Source organism: Pipra filicauda, unplaced genomic scaffold, assembly GCF_003945595.2.
Source record: "Pipra filicauda isolate LSUMZ 115617 unplaced genomic scaffold, ASM394559v2 scaffold66_size7647185_pilon, whole genome shotgun sequence".
Taxonomy (NCBI): domain Eukaryota; kingdom Metazoa; phylum Chordata; class Aves; order Passeriformes; family Pipridae; genus Pipra; species Pipra filicauda.
This window is the reverse complement of record NW_024104831.1, coordinates 725,221-752,261: the sequence shown is the minus strand read 5'-3', so window position 1 is coordinate 752,261 and position 27,041 is coordinate 725,221. Positions and strand designations below refer to the sequence as shown.

The 27,041-nt window shown below is 37.2% G+C and overlaps 1 protein-coding gene across 14 annotated transcripts in view; it reads left to right on the top strand.

Annotated features, from left to right (window-relative positions):
- The window catches only part of HDAC9 (histone deacetylase 9), a 459,183-nt gene that overhangs the window by 346,095 nt on the left and 86,047 nt on the right, over positions 1-27,041 (top strand). For all 14 annotated transcript variants that reach the window (XR_005566228.1, XM_027738932.2, XM_027738931.2 and 11 more), the window contains 5 exons: positions 1,783-1,890; positions 13,747-13,802; positions 14,045-14,132; positions 18,443-18,562; positions 18,887-18,984. Coding sequence is in view for 13 of the 14 variants with exons in the window: in XM_027738932.2 (XP_027594733.2) it covers positions 1,783-1,890; positions 13,747-13,802; positions 14,045-14,132; positions 18,443-18,562; positions 18,887-18,984 (470 nt within the window). In the remaining variant the exon portion in view is untranslated. The remainder of the gene's footprint in view (positions 1-1,782; positions 1,891-13,746; positions 13,803-14,044; positions 14,133-18,442; positions 18,563-18,886; positions 18,985-27,041) is intronic.

Genomic DNA, 27,041 nt, shown 5'->3' with positions numbered 1-27,041 from the left:
CAGTTGCTTTAGAGCAAGACGGAGACAATCTGAAGGTCTGCCTAATGTTACATACATGTAATTTTTTTTTTACTACTTGGCTTCTTTTTTATATCTTGTTGTAATTTTCTTAGTTACCTATTAATTAGTGTGCATCTTTGGGAAAACTACTAAATTTCATTAAACGTCAAGGTACCAATCTACAAAACAGATATAACACATCATCCTGTATCAAGCTGATGATGCTTAATTGTGTTTATACAACATCTGAGTTTCTCAGGTGAAAACACAGTGTGCTGTTAGATTACTGTTATTCTAAACTTTGCAAGTGAAATCCAGTCTTCTTTCTTAGGTCTACTGCGAATACAAACTATTGTCATTAGTTCTGCTGCATGCACACAAAACTGATCAAAATGATAGAAAAATCAGGTCCAGTACACTAGAAATTAAGACCATTTTAGTAGCTTGAAATATAATATTATTGTAACAGTAACACAGAAGACATTTGACAGGTGTAGAGAAGATCAAACTTCTTTCTGTTTCAAATGACTAATCAGAGAAATTCCTCAGAACCTCCAGAGCTGAGAGCAGTTGCATCCATTTTCAATTACTTGATTTCTTTTCTTCTTCCTTTTTTTTTCCCCCCAAAGAAATTAGGAACAGAAGCTTCTAGTTCAAACTGAAAACATGTCTTAGTGTGCTTGGAATTCATCCAAATAGCATCTGCCACAGTATTTTGTCTATCCCTAAACGATTTTCTTTTCATGATAAATTTGTACGGTATGATACAATTAAATGCACTTCCCATGGCGCATCGAGGAAGTCTGGCTGTCTCTTTGGATAACTTTTTCAAACTATTTAACATCAGCAAGTCTGCTTAGCATAATATCATAAAGGGATACACAATATTTCACATATATGTGTTGCTATGTTTCTCCAAATAAATAGTTCCTAAATATAGATTTCAAAAGTAAAATTTTAGCATACTGATTGAAGCCGTAGAACGGTGCTGCTTAGCCATCTTTATAATATTTTCTTTAGAATATTTTCTGTAACATACATGCAATGTCTAATAGGTTACCCTGGCTCATCTAGAAATTGCGGAAGATAATTTTCTCTGCTTTAAATAACCACATTTATCTGTTACAAAATGGAACATAAGGCCTTTCAGTCAAAACTTATTAATTCATCAGAACTGGAGATACAGCAAGGGTCCCTCTTTATTTAATTCAATTTTCTGTCTATGGCAATACTGACTACCAAAATTACTCCAAAAAATTAAATCGTTCTGATTTCAGTCACAACCAACTCCTGCCTGGGTAGGAAAGATGAGTGCTTACTGCTGGTTTTCGTTTTTAAGAAAGAGGCGTTGCCCTGTGCCACTGACCAGCTTTGGTGGCTGCCCGTGCCGGCTGCTGGGGCCAGCGATGGCTGTTCCCGATGGACACTCGGTCCGGGCGGTGGCAGGACCTCGCCAACCCTCCAGCCGGCGTGAGGAGCGTCTGGCAAGCAGGCCTGGCCCGGCCGATGTAACACTGTTTGTAATGAGAAATCTAAACAGGGAATGGCAGCGAGGCATGACAGGAATGTGTTTCCATTGGAGAAGCCCGTGCAGAGAAAAAGCATAAGCAAAGCCATGTCCAGAAGGCCTTTCAGCTGGCCAGCACGGAAGACTGATGTTATTGTACACGGGCTGTCACGCTGCCAGCCCTCCCTCACGGGTTTGTTTTCTCTCATGCTCTCCCTCTCCCTCTCCCTCTCCCCTCTCCCCTGCCTTCCTCCCGGGGCCGGCTGTTTGCTCAGGTGGACAGTGACACCGTTTGGAACGAGCTGCACTCGGCCGGGGCGGCACGCATGGCGGTGGGCTGTGTCATCGAGCTGGCGGCCCGCGTGGCCTCCCGGGAGCTGAAGGTGAGGTCCGGGCCGCGCCGTGGGTGGGAGCACCGGGCGGGCCGGGAGCGCGGGGGGCTGAAGGCAGGCGTTGTTCCAGCGCTCTGCTCCGGGGAGGGTGGCGGGAGGGGAGCCGGGAGGGCGGCCACGAAGGTGTGGCAGTGCATGAGCTGCAGCAGCGGTGGGTAGTTCCAGTGCAGAGGTGCTGCAGCCCGAGGTGAAATCATTCAAAGTATTCGCATCTCCGGCGGCGCTGGCTTTGAAGTCAGTTTTTTTGTTTGTGTTTTTTTTTTTTTTTTTTTTTAATATGGTTTTAATATGGTTATTTAGTCACGTGCATAACCTCAGGATACCACCCAGCGAGAGGGGAGGCAGGCAGCAGGCCAGGAGGAAGAGGAGGGCGATGGCCCAGGAGGTGCCCAGCTGCCAGGCTGCCTGCCCCGCGCGCTCCTCCCGGACCGCCTTCCCGCTCCTATCTCCGTGCCGCGCGATCTGCAAGGCATGATGTACGAAACCCAAATTATCCCCAGTCTAAACAATTTATAAAAGCTCCAGACCTGACAGACTTTGACATTTTATTTGGTAGTTTAACGGCCCCATTTAAAGGTACACCATATGCAGCCAGAGTGCACGCTTGACCCAATAAACATTGTTGGAGCGAACATGTCTCCTTAATGAAACTGTTTATTCACTTTCCAATCCACATACTAATGGATTCAGTCCTATTTCCGGAATCAAGATGGAAATAAATATTTTAGAATTAGCATGGCATGATGATTTTTAAAGTTCTGAATTTTATTTGAACTTGAGAACTTTCTTCCTGTATATCTTTTATTTTAGTCAAAGTATGTTAGCTATTTATTTGCAAGTGGGTACATTCATTTATGTACATATATGGATAGATATATAATATATAGGTATATAAATGACAGCACCCTCAGGTGAAATGCAGTACTGTAGCTCTGACACAATTGAGTGCAGTTACTAAACTTTCATGTTCAGACACTGAAATGCTTAGCCAAGTACTACACAAAATGTACAAATTTTGAAATCTCCGATCAAGAACACGTAGCGTCATATGGGATCCTCTTGTGCATCCTGCCTCATGGGTGCTTCATCCTCTTTAAGATTTTTTGGGCACAGTAGGATACATAACTCACTGTGCATTATTCCCACCCAACACGACTAATGAAAGTGAAGAAGGTTTTCTTTTATCTCGTTTTTATCTTTGGCAACTGTAGGACACAAGGCAGTCTCTAAGGCAGTTTAAAAGTAAGTTTTGATAAGAATAATGTGTATGCACTGCACTTGACATGAGCAGGAGTCTGCTGCAGAATGTTTACAACTTACCTATATGTTTGTAGTGTTTTCCACAGTGTGAATGCTCTTGCTTATTTATGTGTGTGATAGCTGAAAAGAATCAAACATTAGCCATTGTGAGATTTCACTTACTATTGGTGTTGCAGTAGTCTGTAAAAAGATACTTTATATTTAAATGTTTTGTATTTAATAGCACTAGTATGTGGTTTACTATAACATTGTTGATCCTAAGTAGAATTTTTTTCCACAATGCAGAGAATCGCACCAGTCTCATGCAACTTGTAGTTGAGACGTAGGAAAAGTAATTGTTCAACAGATATGCCCAGGATTTGGTTTATAGCAAGAAAACAGAAATGGAAAGGATTTGCTATGAACTAGAATTGGGAATACTCCTGCCATTCCTACAGGTGTTTATCTAACGTGCTCCTAGACTTCCAGCATGAAGCCCAATGACTTACATGGCAGTATGGCATCTGAATGAACTATCAATCTGCATGTGGTGTTTTTAATTTAAGGTTACGGAAAGGTTATTAATGCCTGACTGACAGAAGAAAAGTATGCTAGAAGAAGTTCTGTAAACGCAATGATTTTGACATTAGCTATTTTGTCAGTCTTCCTATGCTTGCTTTGTTACTTCATCCATACAAAACTAGGGTTTGCTAGCAAGTTTTCTCGCAATACCCTCATATGGTAAATGGCATTAGGGGGGATTTTTGTACTGTATTCTGGAGTTTTCTACATGGTGTTCAGGATGAAAATGTAGGTAGCTGTAAGATTTTAGACCCAAGATCTGTATGTTGCAGTTTACCTTTATGCCTTTACGTGTTCCATTTCCATCTTGCTGCCATTTTTTCTCTAGAAAAATAAGTGTTGCATTGAATAGCTGTTTGTATTAGGGAAAATACCAGTTCTGTAGGGTGCTTGTGAGGATCTGAGGGGAAGAAAGTGAAGCTGACCGCTTTCATGTGCATTCACTGAGTAAATATGCATGTGAAGTAACCATTGGAGGCCTGTACTGTGAGCACTGAGTGGGAGGATTAAGCTCTGATGGGAACCTGGAATGATCTGCTACAGCCTCAGAATTTTTGGATGACAAAAAAAGCACCTTCCAAGAATTGTATGCAAGCTATCGCAGCTCTGCAACTTGTAAACAGCAAGATGAGAGCAGTAGAGAAACACACTGTAGTTGTTCCCTGGATGTTTATCATTGAGGATTGCTATCAGATGGTGTGCTGTCAGTTTGGTGTAGTCTTAAGAAAAACGGTAAATTATGAGACAGGGCATACTGATTTCTCTGAAATTCCACTGAGAAGAGTTGCATATTGTGAAGTTCACAGTGGCAGATTTACAATACACAGAAAGGACTAACCACAGAGCAGTGCTTCAGATTGCAGCCAAGGAGGCAGTGGATTATCTACCCACTGCACTGGAGAATCACAGATGCCTTTTTCTGAAACAGCCATGGTGATGTTAGGATCATGTCAGAGGAGATCTATCTAGTGTTGACAAGGTTTTGAGACAAGAAGCCTCAGGAATGGGATGCCTAAGTGTTTAATTTAACAAGTGCTTTTCTGACATGAGAATTATCAAATTTGTCAGTGTAGTTAGGTATCGGCAGCCCAGATATTTCTTACATCTTTATGAATGAATATATATGTTTTCATGAAGTCTAACATGGTTTTCCTAAAGTTAAATTATTTTATAGACATGAATTCAATCAATTTAAAACTGAAATTTTTTACTGTACTTCTTATCTAGAGTGTAGAAACTAACAAACATAAAGTGTCCTGTATTGACTGGCATCTGACATTTAAAGGTTTTTTCAGGAAGGACCGGGCATTTCAATTTCCATGCTTATTGCTTGGTCTCCACTCATATCCCTTGCTATTGCATAGAGTGATAGTCATAGGTTGGAACTATAGGTACATACTGCTAAGAAAAGAGTTGAGACTACAAAATAAACCAAGAAAGTCTGCAGAACAATTGTGAGATTCACTACAGAGCTGGGCATGAGTCAAACTCATATGCAAGGGAAAGGTTTTTTACTTTGTTCTGAATTTCCTGAGACTATCAGTCCCGTTTCACACAAGTCTCATTGAGAACAGCAACGTGTTGTTTATCTGATTTGGATGGTGTTCAAAAACTGACCAGGAGTTAAGAGTTCTCTTCACTGTAGTTCAAACCCCTTGTGAGACATCAGATTTCTTTGATCTCTTTGACTAATGAGGAAAGCATCAATATTACAGTACTAGGGATGTAAAACAATTTGGTTTACTGAAATTCTGTTGCTGCCACAATAGTAAGGTATTGTGGTGGTGGCGGTTTGTTTGTTTGTTTTCTTTGTTACTGTTGTTGTTTTTTAATCAGAACAAATTTTCTCTTCTCTGAGGAGTCAATCTAGATGGTTTTTACTTGATTACATCCAACTGTCAAAACTAAGCATTTTGGGGGGTTGCTTAACAATATAATGAGCACTCGTGGATATCCATTTGATACACTTTTGAGGTAATATTTAATGGAGAAAAAAGAATTACACCAATGATATATAAAGTACTATACGTGTGATGTTATACTGAATTGAATGCTATGCTTTTGCTTTTTTTGCGAATTTATTTACATGTCTGATGAATGTCATCTTGGCAATATTACAACAGGAGATGAGCCTAAGTATTGCATGAAGGTTACCCTTTTTTGAGGTTTTTACAATTAGAAGATCTGGTGATGCACAATGAGGTATTTATGTTATATGGAATCGGTACCACATCTCTCCTGTCTGTCTGTTTTGTACATCTACCTTTGCTCCTTTCTAATTTCCCCAACAAATTTATGTAGATAGCTTTTAATAGTCTGCTGGCTGGCCACAGATCTTTAGAAGAGGGAAGTATATGGATCTGGGTGGATAGAATTCCACCAGTCATTAGCTATATCCAATAAAAAATTTTATCAGATTAGAGAAGTCTTATGATATATTCCTTAGGTCTTGGAGAAGAAATACAGATAGTGCCCTGCATATGATTTTTTGCATGCAGTATAGCTCATGAACTTGGCTTATGAATCATTGTCTCTAGCCTCTGCCTAATGACCACACTTTCAGAGAGAGGGTCCTAAAAGATCTGCATCTGCAGAGAGAGCATTTCTTTCCTGAAAGTGTCTGCTAAGGATCTCATTCCTCTCATTGCCACAGGAGGTGGCACTGGGAGGTGCTGTCCTGTCTTCCCTTCCCATTTATTTCAGACTGGTCCAGCTGCTTCCCTTACATGCTCAGCTCAGTTCATCTCCCCTCCCTGCTGTCACGCTACTTCACTCACGGGCAACGAGGCACCAGGAGACTCTCCCCTTGCCTATATGTGTCTGTCCTACACAGCAGGTACTTCCCTCCTGCTGCCCAACTGGATGAGTACAGAGGTTGTCCAAATCCCACATTAGACAAGTCTCAGAGGAAAACAAGGAGAGTTTCTGCATCTGTGGTCTTTTGGGTTTCAGATTTCATTTGTAACTCTTAGAGCTTCCAAAGAATCTCACCGTTAGGATTTAGCTTGCCAAATCATGGGTGTTTTTCCTGAAAGAGTTTAAGTTGCTGATATTTTCGTTTCGTTAACGAAATTATTCAAACTTATGCTGCCATTTGTTTTGTTGCCATATATTAGGTGTTTATGAAATGGTTGATAGTACATTTAAGCACTTGGTATTCAGATAGTGTATTACGTTTGTATGATAATTCTGCAGTAATTATACTTTCTTGAATAATGTCCTCTAAAATGTTATTTGTTGTTGTAATGGTTGTTTTTTTGTGTGTTGTTTTGTGAACACTACACGTGTCTAAACTTCTTTTCTGATAACAAATTGTACATTTCTCTGACTGTCCCTTGATAGCTTAAAATTGACTGGCAGGTATAAAAGTACAGGTGGAAAATATAATTTAAAAAGAGTATATCAATAAGAACTTCTTTTTGCAGTGGGAGATGGCTTTCTGTCATCATTGGTAACTCAGTGCCAGAGCAATCCATGGAACTACTGAAAATCCAAAGGAACACTTCTGAAACATTTTTCTTCAGCCTCAGATGACCCCCTTCAGTACTATTATAAGCCAGGATGAATTATTTTAAGTACAGAACCCATAATAAGGATTACTGTCTAGTTCACTTTGTATATCCTTTAAATATGTCAATGTTGGTGATGCCAACACTTTTCTGTGATAGAAACATGTAGTGCCACATATTTTTAATTTGACAAATTTGAAACAGAAGAGACCTACACAATAAACTATCAAGAGCTGACAGGATTTGTATGATTATTCCCTGTTGAAAAAAAAAAAAAAAAAAGAAAAACTTTGAATGAATTAAGAAAGAGTTTTCCAAAAGAGCACTCAAGAAAAAAGGAACATAAGTTAAAAGCATGGTCTGAGGACTGTCCCAAATATCCACTTCAGCTGAATCGAGTGAAGCATACGGCCTTTTTCTGCCTTATCATATGTATGTGTGTGCACACACACATGTAAAGTTGCCCTGCTGGTAGTTAGGGGTCATTTAACAGAATGAAAGCAATTGAAATGAGTTTCCTCCAAACCATAATCTGATACATTCCTGGGATGGTTCTTTCTGATAAGTCAGGTTGAATCAATACCAAAATAAACCTCCTGCGTTTGGTCATTGCTACTCTGGTGTCTTTGTATAATCCATGGATGACTTAAATTGAACCTGAAACTCTCATTCCAAGTGAGCTTGGTTTTTACTGTTCTCAAGGCCTTTGTCACACAGGACTGTGAAGGAATCATCATGTGGTAAGTAGCACTAATCTAGTGAATAAACAGAATTAGCTTAATCGACCTCCTCTTCTCCCCATGTTCTTAGTTTTCTAGTCTTAAAAGTATTCTGTTTAAAAATCTTCAGCTCTCTTTCACAGCTCTACTGCTACATTTTCTTAGAACAAAAAACTGAAAGGGATTATCATTTTAAAGATATAATGAACAAAAATATCTGAAAACAAATGTCTTCCCAGTCCCACAGTGTCCTTCCTCCAGTAAAGCTTCCGGCCAGCAAATTTCCATGCCTGCCTGAACAACCCAAAACCCCATACAGCTCCTCTGGTTACCTACAAAAATCTCCTTTCCTGGAAAGTGCTCTGTGCTCAGGTGCCCCCTGGACAGTACTTCTCATGCGAGCTCTGCCCTACCCTTGTTTCTACCTCTATGCCCTATAAAACTCTTCCTCTGCCTTAAAAAAAAATTCTAAATGTGACAGCCACAGAAAGAGGTATTTTTCCACACCCAGACATAGCATTTTTAACAACGCATAGTGTGTAAGAAACAGTAACAAATGAATGCTTATTTTACTACTGTTAAAGATACGGTTGATAAAAGCCATCAATCAAAATTACCAATGAAGTCTTTTAGATAGAAGTTTGTATTCTGTGCTTTTACAAAGTTACAAAAATTGCAAAATTTCATATGAAACCATCTCTTATATACTTTATCCCAGCAATTATGGTTATATTTATAGCTGAATGACTGTTATTATTTCATATAATCATACAACTTTAATTATATGTGTGGTACATAGCTTATCTCCATGACCACTCTGTACTTAAAACTCTCCCTCTGCTTTCTTTCCCAATATAGTTAACACTAATTGTGGCTAAACAGGGCATCGTGGTTGTATAGAAGTTAGTCAGCAAGCACCAACTTCTCCTGTGTATTTTCTGGTGCCATCCTCTTAGACCTTCAGGAAAGCAGACAGGGAACTCTTTGTTTCCATCAGAGTTCGATGTTTAATGTCCATTTCTGTGTTCTTGGCCTCTACTACCTTCCTCTGCAAGACAAAACGGTATTCCCTCCTGTCCATTACTATTTTCTTGGCAAATCTACATGCTTCTAATACTGCTTTGTTAAATCACAGGTTCTTCCTCACTGCATTTGTAGATCCCCCAGGGTCAGATATTGGCTCCTGCTCTGGCAGTATGAGTAGCTTGCAGAATTGTCCTAAACAGGTACCCAAGGATTGTCTCAGCCTTATACCACTCCCCCTTTTGCTTACCCTCCCTGATGGGTGGCATAGTTTGGGATTGTGTTACAGCATAAGTGGCATTGGTAAGAATAGGATTATCTTCTTCCTGTTACCAGCTGCAAGTGCAAGTCCAAGAACGCCATGTTTAAGCACTGCTAATTTTAAGAGCTAAATGCTACATAGGTTAAGGGATTTAGACATGTAGAAAATAGCAACTTTAACACCTAACCTTAACTTCAAGTGTGGAATTCAGACCCTGAGTTAGTTACCAGGTCTCCATCTGAAATACACAGAGGTTCCCAAGAAAGCTGTCCTTGGCAAGGTGTGCTGTTATATCAACTAGTGAACAGGAAAAAGTTCTGGTGAGAAATTTGCTCATTATTAGGGATTACACCCATTTTCCTGAAAGCCTTTTCTCAAAGATTATGAACTTCTGAACAGAATCTCAAAATCACAGAACAGTTGAGGTTGAAAGTGACCTCAGGAGGTCATTTCATCCACTTCCCTTGCTCAAATAGAGTGACCCTTGAGCTACTTTGTGTATCTCTAGGGATGGAGACTCCACAACCTCTCTGGGCCGTCTGTTCTATTGCTCAGTCACCCGCATAGTAAAAGGTTATTTTCATATATTCAGATGAAACCTCTGATGTTTTGGTTTGTGCCTGTTGCCTCTTGAGTAGTTGGGTTAGATGGTCTTTCATACAAGGCTTTACATCTTAAAATACAAGAAGACCTTTAATTCCTTTAGCTGGAAGGAATGTAATAATAATAATAATTCAAGGTTTTGATGTCTGAATAAGAGCTGAGGAAGAGCATGCATGACTCTAGACTTATTGTTAGAAACCTCAGACTGAAAAGATGTGTCTCAATATCTACTTTATGGACCACATAATCTAAATACACAAAGAGGTGTGGGAAAAATATTTAGAAATTCATCCCCATGTTCAAGAAGTAGTTGAACCTGGGTCTTCTACTGCTTCAGTAAGTGCTCTTGGAGTGCCTGCTGGGATTCATTGCTATTTCTTGCAATGGCACCGGCTTTTTTTGCAGTAACAAAAAGCCAGATAATTTTACTAGAGTAGTACCAGACTGAAACTACTATACACTGCTTCTCAGCGAGGCTTCTCACCATACCTGGAGTACCCGACTGGCCAGGTCACTTTTGGTCCACTTGGAATCAAGGCAGAGCAAGCTCCTCACTGTCATATGAAGGGAAGAGTCATTCACGCCTCGCCACAGTGACCACATGTTGCCCTAGAGAAAAATTGCCTATGTCTCGTTTTACCACCTTGTATAATAGAAACACCAGTGGAACTCTACAGTAGGTGGTCAGTCCAGTCCCAAGCCCTGAATTAGTCACCCATGTTATGGTATTGTCTTGAGTACTTGTCTTGGAAAGGTTCATGGAGAGGCCTGGGCATGATGTAGCCCAGTACTGTAACTGAGCACACTACAGAAAGGAATCAACTCTACCACCAAAGACAAGAAGGCCACAGTAGGATGTGCACCTCTGGAGATCAAAAATCCAAGTACCTATTTAGAGTCATGAAAGAAGAGAATACTTAGCTTACTGTGGAAAAATATTAACACGTTTTTTAGTTTTCATTAAAGGTCCAACCCAGTGGGTTTATCTACTAGGGGTCCGTGTAAACTGAATTTGGACAGACTTCTCTTCCTTTGTTATTCAAATATGCACAGATTGTAGAATATCTTTATTCAGTCTTTACTCTTTATGCTCAAATAAAGGTAATCACATAATGGCACACACATGAATCCTTTTTCTAATGTTCACGTCTGTCAGTCAGTCTAATGTTCTGTCTACTTATAAAGGTGTCTGTATCCTAGTATAAATAAGGCTCTGTACAAAAATGCTTTGCATTTATGTGTGTTGGCTTAATTTTTAACATATTGCTCTGTGTTAGTCTTTCTGTCTTTAAAGCAGATTTTTGTCTTTTTATCTATTGTTCTGAGCTCACTGTCTGGTATTTAAAAATTGCCTAAAGAAAAGAATTCACATTCCATTGTGCTAATGTGCACTGTGTTCAGGCAAAGCTTGAAAGGAGGACAAATGAAGTGTTTTTATCAATTGCGCAAAAGTTGCTATTACTACTGTATGGTAACTATTTTTCAGTGTTTGGTATAATTCGACTATATGTTTTAACATTGGTATGAAATACACATTGTATTTTTTAAAAAAGAAAATTTCCCATGTGAACACTGAACATTTTGTAATGTAAAAACACATAAAATATGGTCACCTGATGTGGATATCCTGCATGCTCATGGAGAACTGTAATAGTTAAGTTCTGATTGCAGAAATTCGCTAGATATCACAGAACAGGACTTCCAAAGAGTCACGTCAAAATAAAGGAACAGAAAAGAGAAGCGTGTACTGTACTTTCATGTTGTCAAAACCAACAGTATTGATGTTTTCTGTCTCTATATTGCCCAATGAAATCCTCCCAGAGATAATCGTCTTAATTATATTGATCTCTCGGGAATGCTGATAAAGTTAGATGATAATGAACTGTGAGCTGAGCAGGGGCAGTTGTAAGCCTTGCATGGACTTTTTCCAAATTTGTAAAAATATTGAGAGAACAAAATACAGGTAGCATCATGCTCTCTCTCTAGTAATACCCTCTTTGCTGAGTTTTTTTCCACATCATTATCTGTACACTCCTCAGCATACACATACTTTGTTTTTTCATGAATGCTACAAAAGAATTCTTTACTGAATTCTTCTCTAAGTCATATTTTGTGTGAAAAGGAAATGTTAAAAAACCCTCAGAAGGATAAGGAATAGGGTTTTAGCTAAATCTAAAGCTGGTTTAGTTCTGTGGATTACTGCAGTCCACAAGGCCTTTTTTTTTTTTTTTTTGCTGGTGTGCTTGATCTATAGGCAGTTTATAGCCCATCTCCAGGAATGCCTGCCTAAATAAGAACGTATATATTTTTTGTGCCTTTAATTGTTGGGTTGTTGTATTTTTTGGGGGTTGGTTTTGGTTTTTTAATGTGGACATTTAATGCATAATAAGGCATGATGTCAAATCCCTCAGATTCTTTAAATGGTGGCCAGAAGAACCACTGTTACAGATGCACTCTGTTTTCATTGTAATTTAAGTTTACTGAAGTCTGATAGAACTTTGGCCATGCTCCACAAAACTTTGCAGCTGACTGCTTGGATTACATTTGGCAGCAAATTAAATGAGACAACCTGATAGTATTTGTTTATAAAGTAATGCCAGTGAATCAGCATAGGTAGACAATTGCACAGATGCACGCAAAACACACATCCATAGGATTGTAAATAAACAGATTTCACAGGAACCAATCTAACTCTATTAACTGCCATGTTGTTTCTCCTTATTTACACCTGCGTGAGTGAAAGTTTAATGATTGTTATGTTTGTTTCAGATAAGAGAAGGCTGAAACATTCACATTTATCTAGTTTGAGTATATTGAACTGGACTCCTTTAATACTGATCATTAAATACAGAAATATTCCAGTCTTTTTTTTTCCTGTCCCCTCCTCTCTGAAAATACAGTGCTTGATGGTATTTGTGTGAGGCGATGTGAAAATACAGGTTTGGCTGATACCTCATGTACAGATTACAATTTCTTATTTTTATGTATGTGGTAATCATCATTAATTTGATGGCAAATATATAGCTGAGTAGAATAAACCATCTTGAGTAGCTGAAATAAAGAGTAAGTGTAATGAAGCAGTGGTGTTATTTCTTAATCTGTTGTAAGAGAAATTTGATATGATACACAACCTTATGAAACACTTGCTTCTTTAATATATAATCTGACTTTCTGAACAGAGCTACCTTGCCAGAACTTCTACATTTTCCCTTTACCTTACCCACACTGGAAGGAAGGAATTTTCATTTTTCTTTTATCCTCAGTGACTCTAGAGGCAAAAATTCCTTGATCATCACTGATCCTAGTGCTGTACTTTATGAAAATTATATACAGTTCCAGAACGTGTGTTAGAAAATGACTTTAGGGAATCTATTAAACTTGCAAGCATGGCAGGTTCTCAAGTTTAATTTATGGTTTGCAGAAATATGGGATATTCATTGTCGCCCTTTTTCTAGTGTTAGAAATTACATGTGTGTGGGTCTGAATTTATCATTTAGTCCATACAGAGGTAAGGTCAACAGTGGATAATCATGTAAAATATAAACCTCAAGCTACTTTGATTTTGAAGCATGTCAAGATGGAGCAAATTAACATCACATGATCTTAGATGCTTCCTTTAAATGTGAATTCTAGACAGCAGAATTGATAACAAGGGCTTTCTCATCCTGCCTTTTTCCTCCTCTTTAGATCATGTTGTGTGTATATGTATGTATGTATGTGCATGTGTGTATTTATGTAAGTTTATATGCCACTGTTCTCAACTATATTATTTCTGGCAGTACTGTGAATGGGTGATTGGACAGAAAAAGAGCCTCTAATAGATTTCAATCCCATTTGCCTGCTGCTCTGTTTTGCACTCAGTCAAGTATTTTTTTAAGCTGATAATTGAAAACCTATCTTGTTCTTACAGAATGGCTTTGCTGTTGTAAGGCCCCCAGGCCATCATGCTGAAGAATCAACAGCCATGTAAGTACCAGGGAATATTGCCCATCTTGGAGCACTAAGGTTACTGGCAATCACCTGCGTTGTGCATGTCTCTGAAGAACTGTAATTGTTAGCAGATGACTGAAAAGGCTTTCCAGGTACTCCCAGAAGCAGATTTATGGCCTCAGAGATCATATAGCATTTTTTAAAATGCTCTGAACATTATTTATAGCTATTTTCCTGACTGATTTGCTTTCTTATTTCTGTTCTTCTCTATTCCACAGGGGGTTCTGCTTTTTTAATTCAATTGCAATTACTGCCAAATACTTGAGAGACAAGCTAAATATAGGCAAGATATTGATTGTAGATCTGGTATGTATTCTTGGCAAGCATCACACTTTCAATGCATCTAGATAAAATATAATGAATTTGTATTTATATGTCAGACTTTCCAGCTTTTAATTCCTACAAGTAATAAAGGTGTGCATTTCCTCTGATTTTGGGAACTCATTAAAGCCAGGATGGCAGTACTGAAGCTATAAACATGTATGTTTCACTTTAATGGTGTTAACTGCAATTTAATGAGAAGAAGGCACAGATCGGGGCAACTTTTATGGTCCTTAAATGAATTGATACTTCCACCGTTAAAATAACCCTACAGAACCCAAGTTTACTTTTCCCTACAGAATACAAACTTTAAATAGTCAGATGTTCTTTAAAGGATGTTGTTGCATTGATAACCAAATTGGCCACTTTGCCCAGCTAGCAATGATTTGACTTGTTGTGTAACTTCGATATTATTAAACAAATCAGCAGGTCATTCCCTCTAAGAAGCTTTCAAGTCATGTATGTCAGGTTTTGATGGTTCCCTGAAGGAAAGCTATGTGATTAAAAACCCACTTCATTGGATTAGTCTTGTATTTTAATAAAAGGCATTCTTACACAATACTTAATATGTTTAACAAATGGATTATTTAAATGCAGATGACATTTGGCATGTTGGCTGTATTATTTTCATGAATAATGAATTGGAGCTCTGCCTTGCACTTAAAGGATCAGCCCAATGCACAGCCCAAGGAAAGTTGAATGCTGATTTATGAGCACCATTTTTGTTTTCCTACAGTTCATGACGAGGTGTAATAGGGTGTCTGACAAAGCATAGACAGGAAATGAACCCTGGCATCAAAACCTAACCTGTTACATCTGCACTTAATTAATTTTTGCAGGTGATAAAAGATTTAAAGACAAAATATGTTAAAGGGTTTTTGAAGTGCAGGGCTTAATAGTCTAAATCTTGTTCATATCTGCACTCATAATTAAATCTTATTGTGGAGTCATGGCCTTACCATCTAGCACTTTTGTTCAGTTAAACACGCGTACTGGCTGTTGAAGAGAAGCAGAGAAAGGGGGAGTATGGGAGAAGGAATGGCAAGTGAAAAATTAGTGGTAAAATAAGTATATGGGTAGATTAAGTATTCTTAGAATGTTTTTCAAATATTTCTCAGATTGGTCTCCTATAATTTATAAACATAATTATAAACCGACAGAAACTAGTATTTTTGAAAAATTCACTTCTACTATATGTTGTGTCTGTTCATTGACTTGAATCTTTCAGTTCATTGATGTAAGTGCTGGCCAAAAGCAGAGTCTCTGTTTATTCTCATTTTTAATAGGAAAATCCTATTCAAAGTTTGCATTTTGTGGATATTTCTAAGTCTTTTTGTGTATAAGTATTAAATCTGCCTTGTCAGGAGAAGAAAACATTTCCCTTTGACATACTTAGGCAATAAGCACTTAGAAATTCAGCTTTTCAAAGCAAGGTTAGATGTGCAAATCATTACCTGTGCAAATGATTACCTGTGAAGCTGCCTATCCTTGCCCAGGAAAGTACATAGGGAATGCTCAGCCTCTCTCTAACTCTGTCCCATTGGCCAGAATAACTCAGCTGATGAAAAGGAAGAAATATATGGCTGATACTGATTGCTTCATTCCTAGAGCAGTTGCAGTCCAGTCCCCAGTCTGCTCTATGGTCAGAGTAATGATGTACAAAAATTCATATGGAAAATTTCTTATGCATGCAAACTATGGATAAATCACAGGACAAACTGAATGAATGAACAAGTTAATAGTGATGTCTTTATTCCCACCAACAGAGAACTTAGGGCATCTGAAGGAAAGAATGGAATTACAGATGTTAGACTTGAAATTAACCTTTAAGATTATATTTTGATAGTGACTAGCACAGCAGGATCCCATGTAAGTTGGCAGTTATACATGTTACTACAATATAAATATTAAAAAGTAATATCCAATCCCACACACTAAAGTATACTCTAGTTACAAATTAAATGTTGTCTTCATAGTTGCAACGTTTTCATATATAAATTCTTAACTTTTTAGTTATCAATCTTCCCTTCATTTATTTCTACACTAAAACACTGACTTTTTTTTTCCCTTACCCACCACTTGGATAAATCTCTGTTTTTGAACTGACTTACATACCCTGAATACATTTGATCTACTAAGGGCAGATTATGAACTCATTTCCCACATGCTAACATCCGCAGTCTTAAAGAACACATTCCTTTGTCTAACCAGAAAAGTTACTGCTCTTCAAAACTGAGTAACCCTTACTGGAATTAAGGTTTAGACAAGAAAGATAGCTTTGAGATTTGAATTAAAAAAAAAAAATAAAAAGGAGAAAAAGGTGTCTCTATGCCACTTAAGTATTTTTTTCTTCCCATTTGGAAACTGTTATCTAAAGCCCCAAATATGCATGGAAAAGAAAAACTAAAATCACAAAATTAAGTCCTCTTGTGTTTTTAGTCATAATCCCTGAAGATCTGTATATGTGCCCAGCACAGCTGCTCAGGTTGCAATCCTCATTCCAAGATCATCCATACTTGTATGCATGTTAGCAGGATTTGAGTCTGTGTTGGGGTAAACCAATCACTTCTGTCACAGCTGAAGACAATGGATTTTCAAGGTTAGTCTGCATGCCAGAGTTTACTTCATGTGCCAGTCAGAACCCTCTAACACTACGCTAGCTGCCTTCAAATCTTCAACACCATCACACCAGTGATGCACCTCCTTTGCACCTCTAATGTGTTACATTTACCCTTGGCATTGTCACAGTTGGGCTGTAACTCCATCCTCATGTTGTTTCAAGTACTTTCAACTGAGAAAAGAAACCATTATAATATTACCCTACAGAGGTCCCAGAGGAGGACCAAGTCAAGCACAATGCGGTACGAGTAAGACTCAATCAATGTAGAGAGTTCTGAACAATGTGGGTAAAAGTCATGGGCTGCATCGGCTGCAAGGAGGACAAGCAATGGTCAGTGCTTGCTGTGCTGTTGACATTGTACACCTTGAGGTACACCTTGAACCTTCCCGGGGTCTATGCATTCTGAGGAAAATGTGACTGTCGTTCCTCTGATACTAAATTTGATTTAGACCTCATAACATTTGTAAAGTAAATACAGACTGGGTGACTGGGTGTTGCCATTCAGAGTACTTTGTCTGTTCTTCTTTATTCTCTAAATCAGAAATGTCAAAGGGATGGCTTAACAGAGGAGAATTAATAATATCTATAACTTTTCAACCTCTTAGAAATGCCAGTGAAGAAACTTTTTTTTCTTACTTTTCTTTTACTGAAAGGCAAGTGGATTCTCCATTTTTACTTGTAGAATTCTTATGTGCCTAACCACATAGTACAGCAGTAAAAAACAAACTAAATAAAATGGAAAAGCCTGCATCATCAGCCTTTGTTACATAGATATACTGTCAGCATTTCTTTTTCAGTATTTTATGTAATGACAGAATTTTTTCACTGTTGTTATATAATGTTTGAAATATGGAGACTAGCCAAGGTCACTCCTCGATTGTGAAAGGCACCATCCTATCTGCCAGATGATTTAATAGCTAATGAGATCATATTCCTATGTCTTCAACTGTTGCCGTCATGATTTTGCAAAAATGAAGTATGAAGTCCTTTCTGCATCTGGCATCTCTTTTGATGTGGATCTAACTGCTGAGGGACTGAACTGAACTGAATGTTTCAAGAAAGCCAATTTACTCAGCTGGTCGCAGAGCCTTTGACCTCAATAGTGGAACTTGGCAAATCAATGAATACTCTTATGTTTAGTGTTCTGTCAAGAATTGTGAAAAAGCTCTGTAAACCATAGATCCTTCTGCAAAATACTAGTTTGTAGTTTAAACATTAGTCTTTCTTCAGAGGCCAATGAGGCTAGTTAATTAAGCCTGAGGGGTTATGAACTGTTGGCAGTTAATAAGTCATAAAATTCTTCCATAAAACAGGATGCTAGATTCCATCACTGAGGCAAGGAGTACAAAGAGCCGGTGTATAAATATCTAATTGTACAAAAGGACTGGGATTTCTCAATGACTGCTCATCTGGAGTCTCCAGGGCACGCTCGCTATGGTTTCCTGATTTTTAGAAGCCAGTTTAAAAAATGAGTGCATTAAAGAGTAATTTGCCTGAAAGTTCAGGAAGTATGGGGTGGTGAAGGGAGGGGGAAAGGAAAAGACAAAAGGAGGGCAAAGGAGAGGGAGAGAAACTGAGAGAGAGAGAGGAGGGGGGTGTAAAAGAAAGCAGAACCGAGCTCTCTACACTGAGTTGGACATTATTACATTTGTCATCTGTTTTCTTTCTCCTTTAGGATGTTCACCATGGCAACGGTACACAGCAGGCTTTTTATGCTGACCCCAGCATCCTGTATGTTTCCCTCCATCGCTATGATGAAGGCAACTTCTTCCCTGGCAGTGGAGCCCCAAATGAGGTTAGGTTTATTTCTTTAGAGCCCCATTTTTATTTGTATCTTTCAGGTAATTGCTTTGCATGATTACCCCTAATTTTCTTGTCCTTCTCTGGTTCTTTAAATTACACCAGATTACCAAATTGTCCACTGGGAGCAGGGGACCAGTAGAGAACAAGTGCATAACCCAGAGCAGTCCTTGTCAAACAAGGCTAGGCTGATCTGACATGTTGTTTGATGTTTGTTTCTAAAGCACATTTGAGATTTTTTTTTCCCTTTCCCTCTCTCTTTTCCTCCTCCTTTTTCCTCTTTTTTCACTCCTTTTAGCATTTTATTCCTATTTTTCAGGTTGGAAGTGGCCCTGGTGAAGGGTATAACATAAATATCGCTTGGACAGGTGGCTTGGACCCCCCTATGGGTGATGTTGAGTATCTCACAGCATTCAGGTTGGTACCTTTAAAAGTTTTGAAAACTAGTTGTAGAGCATAAGCACATGAATAAGAGCTAATGTAATACTGAAAGTAAGGAGAATGACCTATGGTGAAACGAACTTAATTCTGGTATCCCAGTATATGAGAGTTTAGTAAATAATGTAAAAGGATAATTTAATTGTTGTGATCATCCATGCAGAATTAACAGAATAATTTCTAGTTACTAATTGGTCACTGTTTTTTTCATTAAAAAATGACTACCTATAACATTTGAATACAAGTATTTACACCAGGCAGAAGAAAATTGCTGTTCACATTCACATTGATTGCAGTTATGTGCCAGTAGAGCAGATAGAAAGTAATGTGAAGTATGGCCCAAATCCAGTGTCTCTCATTCATTTAAAAGACTCATCGTGATGCTCACAGATTTGAGCATTAGCTTTTTCTGTGAATTGTGGTAAAGTGTTATTTACCTAAAAGTAAATAATTGTGAAATATCACAGTAAGAATGATAGGAATTGTTGCATGCTCTATTTCTCTTCACTTTCAATAGCTAATTCTAAATGAAATTTTATCCTTTCATAGGTGATGCATCATAATATTTAGTGTTATTTTCATGGGACCAGGGAAGAGAAAACTAGTTTAAAACACAGTCTTTTAGAGTTTCAGTAGTCCTGTCTTACATACACCATTTCCTTTCATTGTAATGCAGTTTAATGGAAGGATTTAGTGAGCAACTCACCTTTCGAGACTGGGCAAATGCTACATATTTGTAAGGAGGTTTTCATTTAGTAGAAAATGGTATGGAGGAAAAACAATGAGACAGCCAACAGGTATCTCCAATCTCTTTTAAGATATTTAGTTTCAAGTAGTACATTTATCACAATATCCCACTGTTATTGTGGAAAAGGTTCTAATTGTATTTCCATTTGCCTGTATTTAAAGAAGAGTCTAAACAAATAGTAAGTGGCAGGCTCCAAATTTCCTACACTTCAGTATTGCCTCAAGCTCTTTCCAGGATACATCTTATTCTTTGATGAGATTTTCGTATAGGTTAAGGAACTGGATGGTTCAAATAACTGGTATTAGTGTCTGATATTAATATATTTGGTATTTCCTCCCCAACATTCTTGATTTGGATCCAAACTGTTCCACTAATGATAGAGGTAATGTGGCCATCTATTGATGCAGAGAATGGTGGTTGCAGCTTATTCAACAGAAGACTCACAAAACTTGAACTGTAACCATAATTGGTACCACTGCTATCCTGATGACAAATACATGGGCTTAATAGTACATTTACAAATACGAACTTCACAGTTCTGTTTTAAGACACACTAGTAAATAGTTTGGAGCAGCTAATATTGCTGCTATGCCTATTACTCCAGAATTAGAGGGAATTTCAATCTCTATGCCTAAGCAAAGCAGCACTATTTCTGTGAAATAAGGAAAATAAAATTCATGTAAGCTACTGGCTAACCATGTGCAGACATACACTTAATTATAATTATTATATTTTTAAGTCACATAAATTCAAAATAAAGCTTAGGATTTCCCTTTAATAAATTGCTGATGGTGAAAAATGTAATGCTGCTATTTTAAATGCATCAATTTAACTGTGTAATTAATGTTGTAATTAATGTGAAAATTACACATTGTGTTAAATAGGTAATTGCCTTTATTTTTTTTAAGAATTATAATATCCTTGCTTGATTACAATAGATACTGCTGTTTTCTTTTTCTCCAAACAAGTATCAGCAACAGGAAATGTTTCCTTACCTCTCAGCCCCTTTTGTGCCCTCTGTAGGGCTTACTGATATGGATTAGTATGACTGGTATGATGGTTTTGAGTGGGGATCAATGAAGCAAACAGCATGGAAATTTGAAGGGTGAATACAAAAATTTGTGAAGTGCATGGGATAGACCAGTAACTATTTTCTATGCATCTAGTGTGAATGGTAGGCAAATTTACAACTCCTCATAGACACCTTATCCATGGACCAGAATCTATCCCTGCTATTATCCAAAGTGTCACACATAATGTAGCCTGAGTTCTCAGTTTGACCAGAACAGAATTGTGAGACAGTAGTCAGGCAAGAGAGATCCACAGTTTATCCTTTAGCCATAGATAGAAAGGAAGGTATAGTCTTGGAGAAAATGAACAGAAGAGTTGGTAAAATATCCCAGCAAGTCAGCTGTTGTTCTGGAATTCTGACCTGCAATCAGTTTTTAAGAAAATAAGTGGGTTTCGTAGAAAGGAAAATATTGGGGTTTTTATTAAATTACTTTGTTTTATAGACAGACTTACAGAAAAGATCTGAACTAAGGGGTGGAGAAAAGGTTGAACATCTTCAATTTTAAGAGAAAAATAAGGGACATCATACCTACTCTCCAGTACACAGAGAGGTTACTCAGTATTCACTCCCTAATGAAGGCAGGAGTGGGTGTTGGTGAAGGTCCTGTCCCTTGTAACCAAGGTGTAAGTTTGCAGATGGGTGGAGCCTGTTTGGAGAGAAGCCAAGGCTTTCTGCTTACGGGCAGCCTCCAGAGCTTAATCCTTTGAGTTCTTAGGATCTGAGAAATTTGCATTAAAATAAGCTAAAAATCCCTAGGGGGTGCACATAGCTTTCACCTTCTCACCAGCAGAGCCCTTATTTCATCCCAGAATTGCACCCAGCACATATTCGAAGTGTCACCAGCCTTGACACTAGGCAACTTGTTACTGCTTGATTGACTGTCAAATTTCACAGCAGAAATCCCTCTGAATGATAATGTCCACAGAAAAAAAGACCAAAGCTTTTTTTCTGTCTCTAGAGTTCAGCTCATAATCAGGTATTATATATGACAATGTGTTTGATATCAGGTATATTGTTCTTAGACCAGAATATATTTGTAGAAGAGTGTAAGTATTTACACATCTACATATATATATACATGCAGGTAGTGGAATATTAGTTATTTTCCACTGCATAAATCACTAGATAAATCTATTTTCAGTAAATCCTTTTAGGACTGAATAATATTGAGCATCACTCTTCCTTCAAACTGTTCGAGAAAGTATTTCTATTTCTTCAGGAAAAAAACAACTTTCAGTGTAAAAAAATGAAGAAAATGTGAAGGCATAATACAGAGTAGTCACTTCAAAGACATGCTGAGTGAGTGGCTGCACTGGGACTATCGTGGAGAATAGCAAAAAATAATGGTGTTGATTTGTGTCTGCCATTTTGATTTCAGTGCTACATGAAGAGTTTATTGTATTTTTGAACTAACTCTGTGGCAAAATCAAATGTAAATGGCTGTAGCCAATTTTAAGATGAAGACTGTGAATTCATTTATAAAAGAATATGTTTTAATTTCTCTTCCATTTCTACTAAGAAGATGAGTTTGCTCATGTTAACTACAAGGAGGTAGTAGAAAATGCAGGAGAGAGAAGTCTCTGCATAATGGAAAGTGCAGTAATCAAATCACTGTACCATTTAGTTCTGCCAGAAAAGTGTTTTTTGATGTTTACCATAGTTAAGCAATTGGTATAGCTACGGAAATCCTTGAAATAATAACGTTTTTCTAAAGGGCAGGCATCTCTTTTCTCCGAAGATAACAAAAAGGCACAGCTCTTTCACATTACTTTCAAGACCTGGAGTATCCCTCTGGAGAGTTTGTTTCATCATTTACTTCCACCTATTCAGGTTAAATTTGCTTTAATCTCTTTGAAAGCAATAGGAGATGGTGGCTATTTTCTAAGAGGATGATTTTACACTCGAGTTTATGAGGATGTAATCCGCTCTCTTCTGCCAACAGTTATAGAAAAAATAAGAGCAATGGGTGACTAGTAGTGTTCAAATAATTATTTTCATGAGCTCCACATTATACCAGATGTGCTCAGTAAAACAGGCAGCAGACAGAGGCTCAGGTCTGTTTTGTACATGCACATGTATCTACGTGTGTACTTGGAGTTTACAGAGGGCAGGAGAGCTGTGTTTCCATAGAGTAGAATATAGAAGATACAGGAGGCAGTGGAAACAAATGTGAGTGTTGAGAAGACTGAGGGAGAAGCAAGAGAGAGAAGGAAACTGAAGTGTGCCTTCCAACCACCTTGCACTGTTTTTATTAAACAAAAAGTTGTAAATTTGGCTTAACCAGCCAGTATGCTCTGGTTGCTTTGCACTACTCCAGAGTAGCATAAAACATCCACAGCATATCAATGAACGTGGCCATAAGAGCTTGCATAAAATGAAACATATATGTGTGTATGATTCTTGGAATGATTAGAAACACTGTATGATAATATTTTTTAGCAGTCACGTGTTTGATTTTAATTTAAGAGGGTGATCAAATTAAAAAGAAATAGGTGCCATTAAGGCAGAGTTAAAGATTATCTACGATTTAATTTAAAATATAGCACAACATTTGTAATTACCTGCAAATACAATTTTAAACAAAGAAAGTTCAAAATTAAAATCATACTTGAAACCATGTGTGTTAAAATGTAAAAATGAAAGAAAATTAAGGTGTGCAGAAAATCTTCACCCTGTCTTGGAGTTCTCAGTGTTTGGTTTGAGAGAAAATAAATACATTTAAAACTGTTTGCATTCTAAGGTCTCAAAAATATTAACAAAAATATTACTTGTCATCTTGAGGCCATACAGGGCATAGTTAAGGTTATTTGAGAGACTGCATTGATGTATATCAACCCTTCTTTTTTCCTTAGTTTTGTATTTCTGGATCTGGTGACATTTAATTTTGACATTTCAAATTAAAAACTTTGTAAATGTACTTTTGTTGTTTTCAAATACATTGTCTTTGTTAACTCTGTTTCAGCATAGATACTAATTTTTCTTTACCATTTAAGTTACACTTTAATACCCTAAGAAGAACACTATATTTCTATATTTTTCTTACATTTTTTCATTAAAGTTTGCATAGCTAGCCTATATTTTTATAAATTAAATTAATTTTCTTGTAAATTCTACTTTTATAACTTTTTGTTCAGTGAGGAATTGGAGATAACTTCAAGAAGTTTCATGTATCCTGTTGGTATTGAATTTCATGGTCTTAAGTATGTGTGTCTGAAAAACAAAAATTCTCTATTTAGCTCAAATCGCTACTCTTCCACTTTCATTAAATGTCCATTTGTTTAGGTACTACATGTGTAGATGAAACCCACATTCTTGCCTATTCACATTATTATTTTAAATACCTTTGTATGATCTCTGTCATGTCCTTTCCTATTTTTCTTCTTTCAAAATACAGTATTTCTGGTCTTTTTCAGTCTGTCTTCGTTTAGAAATGTATTCAGTTGCCAGATAATTTTAATTGCTTATCTCTGAGGCTTGGCTATTTTCTGGAAATGAGCTAAATACACCACATGAGGGCGAACCATCGATTTATATTATTTTGAATATTATTATGGCTATCTTTGACATCATTGCTCTGCAATATTGTATAACTCTCTGACTGAGTAGAAACCTTGGTTTCTGATAAACATAGCAAAGAATGTAGAAGACAAAAATCAGCATTTTTTCCTAACTGTACCTAACTATTTGAAGTGAGTCACAGTACAATGGTATATTGTGATGTTTAATGAATTCCACCAAGAATAGCTTTTGAGAATAAAGTTCTTTCAAACAATGATTCTAAATACCCATAATTTAATGCTATTGATTTTTTATGACTGTAATATCTAGAGGCTGCTGCTGAGGCTCTATTGTAGCTAGACTGCATCTAAAAAATATGGTAAGACTCAGCTTCTGATTCAAATGTTTGATAATGTTTGATATCTCTTCAAAGAGATGAAAAGACAAAAGTATGGGAGGGAGAAAGAAAAAACCAAGTGAGCTGCTCAGCCTGGTGAGTCAATAAAAGAACTAGAAGTAGACTGTGCTAACATCTTTAGAACTTTAATCTATTGTGTTATCAGTGAACTCCATTTGCAATAGCCTCAGACTAGCAAAATGCCATGTTTATCTTTACTAATGAAAACTAATTATTTCTCAATATATTGCTTTGTAATAACTGGTAAAAATTATTCCAACTATAGTTCTCTCTCTCATCTATTTGTTGACATCAATATGTTCAGCATTTCACTGTGTAAAGAGAAAGGCAGAATCTCTGTCCTTTGTACAACAGGCAGCTAATGATTTACACAAATGAAAATGGACATCGTTGAGAGTGCTAGTTATCCACAGACCTTGTGCATTGTCAAGGGCAATGCTTTTGTGAAGAAAAATTACGGCTGAGCAGAACACAGTCATGGAAGCTCTAGGAAATATAAACAGTAGTTTCTATGTGGATGTATATAGTTTGCTTTCAGTCACCCACAACATTCTGCAGAGTTATAAGTTACAGTTTCAATCAGTTTTTCATTTCTGACCTTGTTGACTTTTACCAAGTGTCTTTAAAAGATGCACATTTCAACCAGAGATGTCTTTCTTTTCCCTTCTGCCATAGAACATGTCTTAGGAGAATTCAAATAAAGGTATATCAAACAGCTATAGAAAGATAACTTAAGAGTATCTGAGCAATTTCTTTTGAAGAAGTTTGAAGAAGGCAGAAGTTTGCTTGAAATATTATTTTAAAAATGTGTTTAGAGTATAATTTTCATATATAAATATTCCGTAGTCCTGATGATTTGTGATTTTAGAATATTTTTTGGGTGTGATGGGGGAGGTTTTGTAATATTCGTAAATTTTCATGCTTTTTTTCTTTTCTTGACAAATGTTTTGAGCACTGAGATGATTAGTATCATGGGGATGGGGACAGAGTCCTTAGGAAATGGAGAAGCAGAGTTAAAAGCATTTGAAATACTGGTATAAACAGCTTTTCAACATTTTTTTATACTTCAAAGTTCACAATAAAACTAAAACTGGCAACAGTATTTATACCCTGTGACCTCTTGTTCTTCCTACTTCTTTATTTTTATTTGGAAAATCTAACTTCTGACTAAAATGCCCTAAATTTTCACCTTTTCTGTACCAGAATTTTTAAAACTGTATATGACGCTCCTTTCATTCACTGGAACTCAGAAGTGAAACCTTTCATTACAGAAATTAATTAGTGTTGGCTTACTTTTCTACAGATGCAATTTCTTTTATTGACATGGCAGACTAGGGGGTGGAGGAGAAAGGATAATAAAATATGGCATGTGTCAGGTTTATGTGGTTCAGGTTAAAAACTATTTGATTAAAACCCCAAGTCATACATGATCTGTAGTTTCAAAGTACTGAAAAATACCTGAACTCTTTTCCAATATAACCATTTTCCAATTTTTGTTAACCCAGACAGATGAAAGAATAGAGGTGTGTGGATAAAGATTTGCCATATTGTCAAGTACTTTGATGGAAAGGTGAGAAATATCACCAAAAACATCCTGGAAGAAATTAAATGCAGCAAGAATGCACAAGATATTTTTATCCTAAAATTTAAAATATCTGCGGCATTTAAATGGAGATAAATTTCAGGTCTGAATTAAAAGTCCCACAGCAACACTGAGTGTTTGTATAGATGTGCAGTCCCAATTTAAATTTTGTTGCTTTATAATAACTTATGAGAACTAGACTGTAGCCTGTAAAAAATATCCACATGTTCTCTGCTGGAACAGCTCCAGACTGTAACAGAACCACTAGATTGCACCCTGGTGCTTTATGTATTGTTTAATTGTTTTCCTTTGGTGGATATTTTTATTAAAAGCCCATTATCCAGAATCAGACAGAAGTGTTGTTTCAAGAACAGCAGAAACAGAGGCCTTTCAGCTACACAGTTCTTATTCATGCTTTCTTTAGCCAGCTTAGCTAATGAGACCTCCACTATTATTCTTTTAATTCTTAGAGAAGAAAAAGAAATGCAAGTTTTTATTTTGATCCTTTCAAACATAAGCAGGACTGCAGAGAAGTATCGTGAGGTCATGTGTACTCACACACCTGTGTCTCAGTGTTAGTTTGCATGTGTACATCCAAGGCATATCTGTGCTTAAAGATGTTCTCATGCTTTTGCACAAATAATTCCTTGGAGATATTCTTTTATCCTAAAGATTTTGTGTACCTGTGCTACACTTTACCCATAATGTAATTGCATGA